At 43.9% G+C, this 13036-nt stretch overlaps 3 protein-coding genes and 1 long non-coding RNA gene across 4 annotated transcripts; 1 reads left to right on the top strand and 3 right to left on the bottom strand.

Annotated features, from left to right (window-relative positions):
• Positions 1–419: 419 nt before the first annotated feature.
• org (oogenesis-related gene) lies at positions 420–4462 on the bottom strand. Its single transcript, XM_061298064.1, has 6 exons — positions 4416–4462; positions 1947–2021; positions 1323–1563; positions 851–1002; positions 601–705; positions 420–502 (listed from the first exon to the last, which is right to left on the bottom strand). Exons 2-6 carry the CDS (start codon positions 1977–1979, stop codon positions 479–481), a joined length of 555 nt encoding a protein of 184 aa, XP_061154048.1. The 5' UTR covers positions 1980–2021; positions 4416–4462; the 3' UTR covers positions 420–478.
• Positions 4463–4507: 45 nt separating this feature from the next.
• Positions 4508–8033, bottom strand: oaz1a (ornithine decarboxylase antizyme 1a). Its single transcript, XM_061297905.1, is given in 6 exon segments — positions 4508–5026; positions 5101–5186; positions 5311–5486; positions 5581–5667; positions 5669–5735; positions 7823–8033. Coding segments are annotated over 6 exon segments (669 nt in total). The 5' UTR covers positions 7942–8033; the 3' UTR covers positions 4508–4892.
• A 728-nt stretch (positions 8034–8761) lies between these two features.
• On the top strand, positions 8762–9832 carry LOC133166443 (uncharacterized). Its single transcript, XR_009717803.1, has 5 exons — positions 8762–8915; positions 9033–9066; positions 9155–9289; positions 9416–9492; positions 9572–9832. It is a non-coding gene; the product is annotated as an uncharacterized LOC133166443 (long non-coding RNA).
• On the bottom strand, positions 9707–12512 carry amh (anti-Mullerian hormone). Its single transcript, XM_061296343.1, has 7 exons — positions 12106–12512; positions 11551–11841; positions 11292–11461; positions 11105–11210; positions 10918–11008; positions 10431–10840; positions 9707–10360 (listed from the first exon to the last, which is right to left on the bottom strand). The coding sequence occupies exons 1-7, from the start codon at positions 12251–12253 to the stop codon at positions 9960–9962; spliced, it is 1617 nt and encodes a 538-aa protein (XP_061152327.1). The 5' UTR covers positions 12254–12512; the 3' UTR covers positions 9707–9959.
• Positions 12513–13036: the final 524 nt, after the last annotated feature.

The raw sequence follows: 13036 nt of genomic DNA, 5'->3' as shown, positions 1-13036 counted from the left end.
TGAATATGTTGACAATTGGAGAGCCATATGGTGTCAGTTCCATTAAATGTCAAAATACAGCCAAGAGGTAAAATCACAGTTCCTTAAAATACAACTTAAAGCTACAGTTTTGATTCAAATCACACTGCATGTGCAAGACGGACAGTAAACTAGACTCAAAGATGCTCATGGAGATCATTTGTTGGGATAAACTAAATAGTTCACTGCCATCTAGTGGCGGAGCATGCACACAACAGTTCATGCAGGACAGATGGGACCGGCTCATGAAATGAGGAAAATGTCAGCCAAGCTTGCAACCTTCATGGATTAAAGTGCAAGCAGGCATTGCAGCCAATGTTTGAGATTGTCCACCCTTCCATTTCCGGGTACAATAAAGAAAAACAAAACCAAGCCAATGATAAATTCAAATAAGTTTTATTGTGACTTAGAAAATGACACTAATATACAAAACATGTTAAAGCGGGCCAGGGCGAAACCATTAACCCGAGTGCTGGTGAACACCCTGAAAGTTCAAAATAGGGGGAAAAAAAAAAAAAAAGCATTAGGGTGGTATTCTACTGAAACTGCTCTTCAAGTTATCAATACGTCAAATGATCTCACCGTTTCCACATCTTCAATAACGACCAAATCGTCATGCACTTCAATGTCGCTCTCCGTGCTGTTGTGAGAGCACAACTCTTCACTGTCTGCCTCGACAGAACTAGGCTGGAGAAATGCCAAACGACCAACAGCAATGTTTATCAACGGCCGTTTACACTATGCGACAAAACCTCAAACCTCATCTCTGAAACGACCCCACCTAAAATGGCGGTATATCACCCAAATGATTCAAACGTTAAAAAATACTAACCTCATAGTCGGGATCGTTCTCTGGGTCTTCGTCAACAAGCTCATGCGAGAGGGCGTCCACCCAGTGGTGGGCCTCCTCATCCTCATACTCCAAGTCATCCTGTTTCCTCTTGCTGCCCTTCCCACAAGGTTTTGTGGGCGAGATTTTTATTTCTGTTAGGAATGAGTCTTATTTAGAATCAAATCTTCTTGAATTAACCTGTATATCTTAAATTTCTACTTTTCAGATCCACAAATAAATCTGCAATTTACACACTTTTTTTTTTTTAAGTGTGCACTTAAGACATCATTTGTAGTTACTCAATTCTGAGGGTGAATTGTGTGATTCGGTGGGCAAGTAAATGTGAGAAAAACATCAGGTTAGAAATTTTCACTCAACAGGAACAAGCCAGCTATTGCTTTTACTTCAAAAATTGGAGCCATAATCTAATTATGCCTTTAGAAATTACACTGAGCTGAATCTTATTAGATACCTAGAGCAAGGGAGCAGCCAATATCAGTGGACTTAGGGTAGCCCAGTGCACCATGCAGCCAGCTGGGCAAGATCTTGAGCAGCAGGCGTGTGACCGGGTGAAGGCGCTTGCGAATGCTGCGGCACGGACGCAGACTGGCTAAATCCTGCTGCTGCTGCTGCTGCTGCTGCTGCTGCTGCTGCTGCTGCTGCTTGGGTTGCCTGAAGCCCAGCACCCACCAAAAGCCATGATATGCATGGACCTGCAAAGACACAGATTTTAAAAATTCATAAAATGTTCCAAAGGTTTTATTAAGCCAAGTAAAAAATTTAAATAAAAGTTGCTTTACTATAATTCAACAAACAAAAGAGATGTTGGCAAATTCAGTGAAAGCAAGATGAGTTGAAAAATCTTGGTCACGTGATGACGAAACCTCGCCTACATAGACCGGAAACTTTGAAACAAAGACCTCTTTGAAAAAAAAAAGAAAATGGGGCGAGGTTGTGCAACGTCAGGATACTATCTTAATGCGAATTGGAAACGTGCGTGCAAAAGTAACATTAATGCTCAAGCAACTAAAAAAAAAGAAAAAAAAAACATGGTTTAAGTATGCAATGGCATTATCGGTTATTCGGCTGCACGTACCACGATGCCAAAGGGCCAGAAGAGCCCCCGCATCACGGAACGAAGCACGCCATACCGCCTCACCTCCACAGAACCCTGCCGAGACGAATAAACAAGTGGAAAACAAGCACACACAAAAACGGCGGACCAAACAGGAGAAAAACGAAACATTACGTTACCTCGGTAATCTCGGCCAGCTCTACTATGTCACTGCGGGAATCATCGGCCATCATACTAGCGGGCCAAACACGCGATGAAGACCAAAACAAAACAACCCCTCCGTACTTTCCAAAGCTCACAAGTACGCACAAATGTACCCTCAGGAGTTTTGCGTTCTACCAATCACTGGGCACAGGCGCATACGTTGTAATCAAAGTTAGCCAATCGGCACAATGCATCAATTAACTACAGTGACGTAAGTCGGCCGATCAGGAAATGGTGACGTTAAAGGCGCCATTTTAATTAAAGCCAACAGAAAGTTATGTATAGAAAAACTTATAGATAGATGTATGGATAAATGTTTAGATAGGTAGGTTTCATGCTCGGATCCTCCAAATAAACAGAAAAAGTATCCTTCATCCTTGTAGCCATTTATGAACCTCATTAGCATATGAAGAGCTTTCGAGAAAAGCTTTCTTTGTTGATAGCAGGCTCCCTAATTGGCGACCGTTTCCGTTGACGTCTTTCGTCATATTTGCGTAAGCGTTCGATAAAAAAAGCCTGGGGGACTAGTATATAAGAGTGGTCTGTGCCAGCCAAATGGAAAGCAAGCCTGAGAGAGATGGCGAGGGACGCAGTGAAGAGGACGTTCAGCATCGATGCCTTCAGCAGCAAAGTCGAGGCGGGTGATTACACGGCGTCGCGCAGGCATAGCATTGCCGGCGTGCGTGCGCTCCTTTGGGCTACGAGCCACTCCAGATCCTTTGGTTGCTCTTTGGGATCCAGCCGGGAGAACATCTTCCCCAACATCCTGACCCCTGACAGCATCCCGCAGTTCACCATCCCCAGCCTGCTGGTGCAGAACGGCCTCAGGATGCAGGAGACTCACACAGAGCCCGAGGAAGGCTGGGAAGGCTCGCAGAGTTCCGGGATAGAGTGGACCGAGTCCTCCGCGTCTTCGTCATCGTCGGGGTCCCGATTGGAGCTGTCGGTGCGCAAGGCCGAGAGATGCGACTCCGTTCCGTTGCAGCACAGAAGGACCCGCCTGCAGAGAGAGGCGTCCTACCCTCGGTGCCCCACGGAGGCTCAGCACTGCTTAGACCCGGCCAGTAGGGCGGCGCTCTCCCTGCCCCACCTCACTAAGGTGACCACCCCGTACGGGTTCATCACCTTGAGCCAGAGCCCTCAGATGGCCAATGAGGAGGAGCTGCTCTGCCAGGCCGGGATGCGGTGGGGCAACAAAGACAAGGAGACCCCGGCCTCGGATATGAAGGCAGATTTGCGGACTGACTCGATTCCGGCCTCTTCAAACAAACAAGACAAGCTCAAACAGCGCCTCCGTGTGGCCATAAAGAAGCACATCCCCTTCTGCCACTAACTGACTGCGCCAATGGTATTCTTGTGGCAAATAAAATAATAAACCAGCATCATCTGAGCAGCACTGTTGTTGAGCTCTTCACTTGTCAAACATTTGGAATGCTGAGAGACAGGCAAATGTTATTGTGCACTATTGAAAGAAAACAAGACGGGCATTCAGCTCGTGTATTTAAAAATAATATTCCTAATACCTATACATTAGGAAAATGTTGCCGTTAAGGTTCAATGGCGTAATCTCAGCATTAACGGTTGGTTATTTTTAGAGAGACGGTGAGTGTTTAATGGTAATATTTTCTCCCGCCCACGTTTACCTTTTAAATGACAAATTGCGCCCTCTGTTTACTTGCGTGGGTTTTAACATATGAAGGGCTGGAGTGAAAGGTCTCCTACGCTAATGATGCTACCGCGCCGGCCGCACAGCTGTCGTGGCATCATTGTCGCCAGGCCTCAAGGAGTCTGAAGGAGGCCTCGACGACAAGAGCAGGCCAGATGAGTGGATTTATAAACAACCGCCACGTTTGTCTGTTTATGTACGTGACGCAGGCGTTTCGCGACAAAGGAGGGATTGATTTCTCTTTTCATGCAATGAGCAGCTGGCTTCACTTCAATCTGCGCACATTTATATGTGACATTTGAGTCTAAAATATTGATCAATATATTAGTTTTTAACATTTAATCAAAAAGAGGGAATTGCTCAGGGCTTGTCATTTCTCTGAAACATTGAAATGTTTTTTAATGGCAGGCCATTTTTTCAAAGGCCACCGAAAGGTCGAGTAATTCTATTTCATAACTGTGCATGTTATTCGTTGTGGGAGTGCTCATAAATCCAGATTCTGATTCAAATCATGATGGATGATATAATAGCGGCATTACGTGTCCGTTTGTGTGCCATATCGTGTTGGCTGCCGTGCTACGTGCAGGTGGATTTATTTTGCTGTTACGCCTCCTACTTACAAATCGAGATAACGTCCCACCGTTAGCAGCGGCACTGTCGTATACGGAGGCTGCAAACGTTAAAAAAAAAAAAAAAGAGAGAGAGACTTGGGTCAGTATAACGTGAGCACTTTTAATCGGTTCAGTTTCAACATGCAGATTTCTATCAAGTGAATCAGAGCATCAAATGAAAATCATGCACACATAGAAAACAACACAATCAATATCAACAGGAGAATCAACTCACTCACAATTACAATGATAACCAATCTACCTGGAGGAGTACGGTGGTTTCAAATTTAATCATAAATATCAGCCTGTGCGGATGATGAGGATGGTAATGATGAAGGGGTGAGCAGGAAGTCATCACTAGACGTCACAGAAAGTAAAACGCTGTTACAATGGGGTACTAAAGGAGACCTATATGCCCTCTCTGATTACGATACGTTGAAATGGATGAGAAAGGAAAGTGAGCGACTGCATTTATCTCTTTTTTTTTTAGTCGTCATCAGAGGATGAGTCTCGCTCGATGCTGTAAGCCATGAAGAAAGCGTCGGGGCGGGCGGGGACGAGGGGATGGCCCGGTCTCACAATCTCAAAGCCCAGGAAACTGAATGTGCGCAGCAGGGATGCTGAGGAGGGAGAACCAAAAACAAAACATGAGCTCATGAGTCCAGCACGAAATCCACAAGTCTTAATCCCTCACCTCGATCGTCACGGCTCTTGTGGAAACAGATGAACACGTGCTCGCCCTGCAGCTGCTCCTCTGCAAACTCCAGCACCAGAGCAAAACTGGGTGCACAAATAAGGACATCATCTCTCAAAAAGACACATTTTATTATTAATTGAGAAAATAAATCAGTGTGTGGAGAAAGGCCAGGGACAAACACGTGAGGTTTCCAATCTTCCAACTGACCTGTCTTTGCTGCCCTCGGGCAAAGCTCCCGGGGGGATTTCAATGTAGAGGTTGCCGGCTTTGAGCGCCGCCCTCCAAACGCACTTCTTGCCGTCGGAAAAGCGCGGCTCAAAGAGCAGGAAGCGCACTCTGCTGTTGGCGGGGGCGGGCTCTTCGAGAACCAGCAACTGAGCATCCTGAGCGAGGGGGGGAAAAAAAGACCACAACAAACGTGGATACATTTCTAAATGCGGGAGAACCAGAGATAGAAAAAACACGAGAAGCACTTACGGAATAGAATAGCTTAGCTGAAAGATTGCGATCCCGCTGGTCATTCCCTCGCCCACCTGGGATCTTCAGGGGTGGGTGAGGGGCATCAGGAGCACCACAGAGGCCCCGGACACGGGTTACTGCAACAGCGGGAGCACCTCCTAGGATTGGAGATACTGTGGAAAAACACCAGTGCGTGTGAACACGGAGCCATGAGTGCTGCGCAAGTTCTCCAGAGGTTGTGTTTCCCGACAACACGCTCCTCCTTATTTAAAGAACTAACTTGGCAGCCAATTCGACTGCCTAGTAACTCATCGGTGGCGAGAAACTTTAATGAGTGACCATATCGTGAGTGTGATGAGGAACTTTGGACGGGCAGGAAGGAAGGAGTGCTTTTGTTACCACATTGTGGAACTTCTGACCAAGCCTCTCATTTTAGCACAATCATCACAAAACCATGCTCAAGTTGTATTATATTGTATTTATATTTCTAAATTTTTAAAAAAAATTCAAGGTGACACAAAGTCATTTTATTTGGATTGTATTGATTAAATTGCATGTTTTTATTTATATGTATAAAAATATTGATTTTATGCACGATTGGGATTTCTTTTTAACACGATTTTATTTTAGTCCTATATTTTGTGTATATTCAGTCATTTTATTGACCGATAAATAAATAAATATTTAAGTACATTTAAGAAAAATATGAATGCATTTACAATTGTGTGGCCGCAAAGTAATCAATAAAAAAATATATATACATTTTTTTTACCATTGACCTTCAAGTACAATTTACCCTTTTAATGCTTATTTGATATGGCGGACATGATCATCTGACTACTGACCAAAGCAAATAGCAGCTGTTTGTTTAATCATTAGCCTGCTTTAGTGGAGGCACAAACTTGGCCTTAATGGCGACAGACAGAGGACAAACGGCAGCCATGTTTCTGCCTGGAGCTGTGACACGCAAGTACAAATGCACTGTGCGTGTCGCTGCATGCGTGCGTGCTGTTAAATGCTGGCACGCTATCGGATGAACAGAAGCAGCGCCGTGGCTCGTCCACGCTTACGTAAATGACGCCGGGGCGCTATATGTGGAGCGGAGGTGTGAAATCCAAATGAGAATTACTCGGCGCAAAGGATACCAACACTTGCATAACAGTTAAGAATGTTATAAAGGCAACCTTTACAGGTCAGGGCCAAGATTCCAATTAGGATTCACAAGTTTATTTTAAATGCAGGTATATATTTATTTATTTTTACAGTGCTTAGACAGCTTAAGCTTCTGAGATCATACAAGACTGCTACAAAAGTCTCATTTTCCAATCACACAATTGAATTCTACTATTTGCATTGCATTTATTATGCTATTTTGCATGTTAAAACATGACACACAAGTCTCTGAATTAAAATCGGCTGTGTTTACAAACGATCTGGGTGCAAAACAGAAGAATGTTTTAATATGACATCACTAAATCACCCCCTCCCTCCTTCTTCTTCCTCCTCCCCCAAGCAGTCGCAGTGCAGTGGAAATTTCCAAAGAGTCTTTCACAACAACGCGAAAACCATAAAGGCAACATCCATGGATACGATCAGACTAATGCAAATTATACCTGGGTATAAAATTTTTCCAATCACCGCCCGTCCACGTCAAATAAAAACAAAAAAAGGGATGACGACAAAAACACCTGACACCGAGTGGACAAGACAATAAGAACATCAGATACTTGATATGCACTTATACCAACTTCCTGCTGAAAAGGAGATTAAATCAATCCCTGGCGGCGATTTAATGTGCGCTAATGGAAAAATACTGTACAAAATATGCAAGCAGGTCATTGTAGGGGATTAACCACAGGGGGGGGGACATGTCTGTATACAAGTCGTGTCTGTATATTTCTCGGGCAGAACAATTAATAAACAAAATGAAAATACATCAACAGAATAACAGAAGACCAAACAACAGTATTGTGACGTAATCATACTGAGGCTACAGCTACAGGCTAACGCTGTTTGCATTGCCATGACATTGACGTCAACACATTAGGGAATCATATTCAAATGAGACATTTAAATTTTAAAGTGAGGGCAGAGTTTGTTATTTTTAATCGATTGATTTTGTGACCTATGTCAGACTTTACAATAGAGCTTTAACATTTGTGATGTAGAGTGGCGCCACTCCAGGAAATAGACGGCGTCATTTCGCCAGGCCCCGTTAGCTTAACTTTGACGACATGCACAAAAAAAACAAAAAACATACCTTTCACTTTCCGGTTTATTACTGGTCTGTTCGATGACGGGCATGTTGGATAAGTGTTTGTCTTTTTTTCTAGCAAAGCAGTGACTATTCAAAATCGTTTGTAGGTTCGATTTAACCATCCGGACTGCGTCCACACTGGCGTGCCGCTCGCTCGTCCTCCCACCTCTACTCTGGCCGCTATGGGGTACTGACAGGCGGCCAACAGGCTGATGCCGCTGGGTTTAGCGGAGGGGGAGTGTCCGATGTCTTGTGACCACATTCATGCAAGCCGCAAAAAGGGAGATCATCATCAAACGCATCAGACGATAAACATCAAGCTATTCATTTTTATCATACGTGACGAATTATTTAGGTTTAACTTGTCTTAAAAGGCGAACTGAGCGTTGATAACTAACCCGCCCCCAGAAAAAAAAACAAAGAAACATTTTTAACTATTTGTGGATTTTTCATATTGGTTCTAGTTTTAAAAATGGTTCTATTGCTTTAGTTTTTTATTTTAAAGTATAATTTCGTATAATTATATTTTGTTATTTTTATTTGACAAAGTGCTCATTTTGGAAGCACTCTCGTTTATTTTAGTTTATTGTTGAAAATGTGTGTCTTTGCCTTTCAATTTAGGTTTTAGTAACTTAGTTTTACATTATAATAAATATAGGAGTTTAGTTCCATCACCTGAAAGTATGAACGCATCTATACAACTACAGACATTTGTCCTTTTTCCCTATGAAGAAATAAAACAGCCTCGAATCTTATCTCAACTTTGGAAAGAATTAAGACACCATTTGTTCAGGGACGCTATCTTGAGAATCATTGTATTAAATATATTGATAAAATATGATTCTCGTTTGATTGACATCAATACATACGATGCACACATCTGCGGGTGAAAAATGTCTCCACCTAGAGGCTAAATAGTGTCATTGCTCACAACCCCCCCTCCCCTCCTTGGAAACGGGGTTCTCATCTGCGCCTGTCAATCAAAGTACCAACAAGCAGGGTGTGTTTGCCACCTCTGCCCTCCCTGTGCAGAACAGTCGTCCCAAGCAACAAGTGTACTGTGTGTGGACACACAACTGCAGGCTTTTTACACAAGGTATGTTACTCCAGTTCCTCTCATGTGACTGAAAACAAGACCTTCTTCATTGAAACTACTGCAGCGGCCTATTTTAAGACACGTGTGCTCAAAGCGCTACAAATATCTCATTTGCAGGTTAAGCAACAAGTTCACTAACAAGCATTAAGAAGTAAGACTTGACTTGAAACCTACTGTTCTACTCTTTGATATCACATGCTGCTTTTAAGATCGTTTAATATGAATGGCGTCTTGTTCAGTGTCCTATGAGAGGATTTTGTCCATCCAAAATCTGAACGAGGCTTCAAATCCTTGGAAGGGCTTCACTATGAACCGCTGCCTTGTGGTGGCACTGGTGGTGCTGCTTGTGGGTGCAGGGGTCCATCAATTTCACAGTGAGTAAAATACTTGAAGTATTACAGTCATGCAATGTTTATACAGTGGATATAAAAAGTCTACACACCCCTGTTAGAAATGGCAGGTTTTGTTACATATTTTTCCCTCAACGTTATGTTCCATAGATGCCGTTGACATGGTTGTAGAAGAGACAGGGATAAGGTCTTTCATCGGAAGTATTCAAGACGGTTCAATAACTCAGGTACTGGTCTGCTTATGAAATACGGAATTGCAGCATTATGGAACTACAAATGGAACTTACAGCATTTCAATGTTTCCAGATCTCCTTGTGGGACAAGTTCATGTCGTGGTGGGGATCAGAAGAACTCGGAGCGATAAGGAAACGGAAAAAGCCCATGGGGAGGAAAGCGGTCCTGAAACCTAAAACGGCTAAACAATGATGCATTCGGGTTGAAAAAGGTTAAAATGGAGATTTTAACTTTGTAGAATTCCCAGCAAAAAGGACAGTGAAACAATTCTCTGACATCTTGATACTATCCTGAATTAAAATGTGACATACTCGCATGCATTTATATAATAGATATATTGAGTGGAGCGCGACATGTTCCTTTATGCACCAGCGGTGTCATTTGTGAATAAATACATATACAGTAAATAAAAGAAAGTGAGTTAAGTGGATCTTTGCACACCAGCCTGTGTATATTAGCGTTAGCGACAACCACACTGCTTTGCTACCATATCCGGATGCGTGAAAAAAAATGTGCCGTTCTTGTTCAAGTCCACCACCTCCAGGGCCTCATAAGCGACCGGCACGCAGCACGGCGAGCGCTCGTTGATATTGCCGCTCTCGATATGCGAGTTGAGCAACACGGCGTGGTTTACGGTGTTCATCAGCGGGAAGGCGCAGCGGCCGTGGCAGTTGTTGATGTTGGCAGTGTTGGGGGCTACCAGGAAACGCTCCAGGGACACGGTCAGGCTTGTCAGGCGGCACGTGGCTTGCCTGGCTGTGGGGCTGGGCTCCGCACGGGTGGCGCGCAGTTGGGGCAACATCTCGTGACCAACTGTCTTCATGGCCTTCAATAGCAGGAAGGCGCAGTACTGGCTTTCTCCTTCGGAGGTGGTAAGACACATCAGCAGTTATAAGTTTGTATCATGTGCTCATGGGGAGGGTCAAATTACCTGATGCTGGGTCCACCATGGGAAAGGCGCAGAGTTCCCAGAGCCTCTGGAGCCTCTTGATGTTCCTCTGGCCGTCCTCCCTGTCTCGTAGAACCTCCTTGATCTGCACAAGGTTCTGCTCCAAACCGTGCCTGAGCTCGTCAAGTAAGCCGGGGGGCATTGCCAGCTCCCCCCGGTGGACTTGATACGTGGAGCCTGTGAAGGAGAAGATGGTAGGGGCCGTCGAGTTGAGAAGTTCCGCCAGTACGGACTCGCTGGCGGAGGGATCCAGCGTGATGGGGGGCGGGGCCTGCAGGGAGTCCAGTTTCAGCGGAGCGGCGTCCGGACGATTTTGAGGAAGGGTGCCACTCAGGAATCGGCGTAGCTCACACAGGAAGGAAAGCGGCTGGGATGAGCCAGAAATTTGGGTGCTTTTGACATATGAGATTGACACTTCAGAATCATGGTTTGCATTTTAAGAGCTAAACAAAATGAGGGGGGGGGCAACCTGATGTCGTCTTCACGAGAGAAAAGAAGAACTGGAGTCACCCTGCTTTTTCTTGTATTTCCACCTGTAAGGAGTTCTTTCATCCTTTTCTCTGGGGCATGAGCAAGAGCACAGAAAAAAAACCTTCTGTATTGTATCATTATTATTTATGAATTTTGATAAATCACAAAGAAAGAAATTGACATACTCATATTAGGGTCTTTTGAGTCAATGGAGAGCATCCATGTTTGCTGTCTCGTGGATGCTGGACCTGTCAGGAGAATATATTGCGTTCCTTCTGACATGCACGCAATCTGCAACAAATGAAAAAATAAATCAATAAAAAATAGAAACATGGTGGACATACAAGTTTTACTAATTGCAATGTGATCTACCTGTGCATTAGGCTGCAGAGATTGACTGGTGAAGGTGATCTGGTCTGACTCGCCTCCACTGATGGGACTTTCCAAGGCCAAGAGCAGCACCAACTTGTTTTGGAGCAAAGTAGATGGTGGGATGTGAAGGTTGAGCATCAGTGCTTCCCCATCGTCCTCCACAAAAAACACTGAGGAGCGCAAATATTGACAAGTGTTCACTTATATGACTGCACTCAATTAATAAACATTTTATGATGACCGCAGTTTTTTTTATTACCTTCAGTGTGATGCAGGAGCTCCAGCCCACCTCCTTGTTTCTTCTTTGCGTCCTTCGCCAGGTCCAACAAGACTGCGAGACCGCCAGACGCCGCGCACATGCCGAATAAGTTAACGCTGGCTGGTGTCAGCTGGTCATCGTCCTCGAGAGCCTCTCGCAAGGCGGCCAGCACGTCTTCCAGGAAGCACGTTGTGCTGCTCTGAGGGACAAGGGAGGCTTCTCTGGAGCGTGTGGGCAACACGCTCGGGCTCCTTTCTCCTGCCTCCTCGGCGGACACCGGCCTCTTTGTAGCTACAAATACAAAACAATAATTTTGAGGCAACTTGAATGGAACTCGAGGACGCTGAATCAGATAAGAGGACAGTGGTGCTACCCGGGAAGATTTTTACTTAATCATTTCAATTGTGAAAAAAATTATTTTGATATGATGGAATATATTGGTCTTATTTGTTTCCAATATCATAAAAACCTGGGATTTGAAAAGGGGTGTGTAGACTTTTTATATACACTCAAAATGATGCAGGTATACCTAACAAAGTAACACGTGAGTCTGACCTGTCATGGTGGCTTCCGGCAGCAATCCATAAGAGTCTGGCAGGACCGCGCAGGAGCAGCAGCCCATCCAACAGAGGATCATCAGACACCGGCAGAAGACGTAGAGGCACATGCTGTCACACACACACTTTGCCATCTGCATGTGCATCCAAGTGTTATCAAGTGTTGAGGTATCAAGAAGGTGGGAGCTCTCTCTCTCTCTTTCTCCCACAAACCTCCTGTCCTCGCCAAAACAGGAAGATCTCGTGTCCTTGTGGGAATGGGAGGGGTCCTACAATGGGACAAGGGAACACAAGATGTAGACAGACAGCTATTTTTGCCAACTGTAAAAAAATAGCAGACATCTATTCAGATTCATTACACTTCAAATTTTAAAATACTTCAAAGAATTATGATTATGTCTTAAATATTTTATAATTATACAATATATAATTATTATAATATATATTTGTGTATATATATATATATTTAATATATTTAAAAGAATTATAATATATTCTATTTTATAATGAAAAATGTATATTGTAGTGAAAAAATGTTTATAATGAAAAACATGTCACAATTAAAAACGCCGCCACCCTCCCAAAAAAGTTCTGTTCTAGTCGGCTTTTAGCTTTCTAATAGAAGCCTAAAGATTATTTTTCGGAAATGTGTTTGGAAATGCTTAGTTCCTAAAAATACTTGTTTGGAGGTGTTGATGATCTTACAGCTGCACTGCAGTTATGCAGACAGTCAAGGTCGACTGTTCCAATACATCCAGCCAAAGCTCATTCTTGGAAACCAACAAAAATGTATCACTTTATGAAGCTACACTCCATATATGAATTCACGACATGATATATGTACTGTAGTCTGGCCTTTGGTGATCTTGAGCACAGGTGGTAAACAACATCCCTTGTCTGAGGTCCGACTTCTGAGGAGACTCATTGGG

This window comes from Syngnathus typhle, linkage group LG14, assembly GCF_033458585.1.
Source record: "Syngnathus typhle isolate RoL2023-S1 ecotype Sweden linkage group LG14, RoL_Styp_1.0, whole genome shotgun sequence".
Lineage (NCBI taxonomy): Eukaryota > Metazoa > Chordata > Actinopteri > Syngnathiformes > Syngnathidae > Syngnathus > Syngnathus typhle.
Note: the sequence above shows the minus strand (reverse complement) of the source record. Positions and strands in the feature narration are given on the sequence as shown.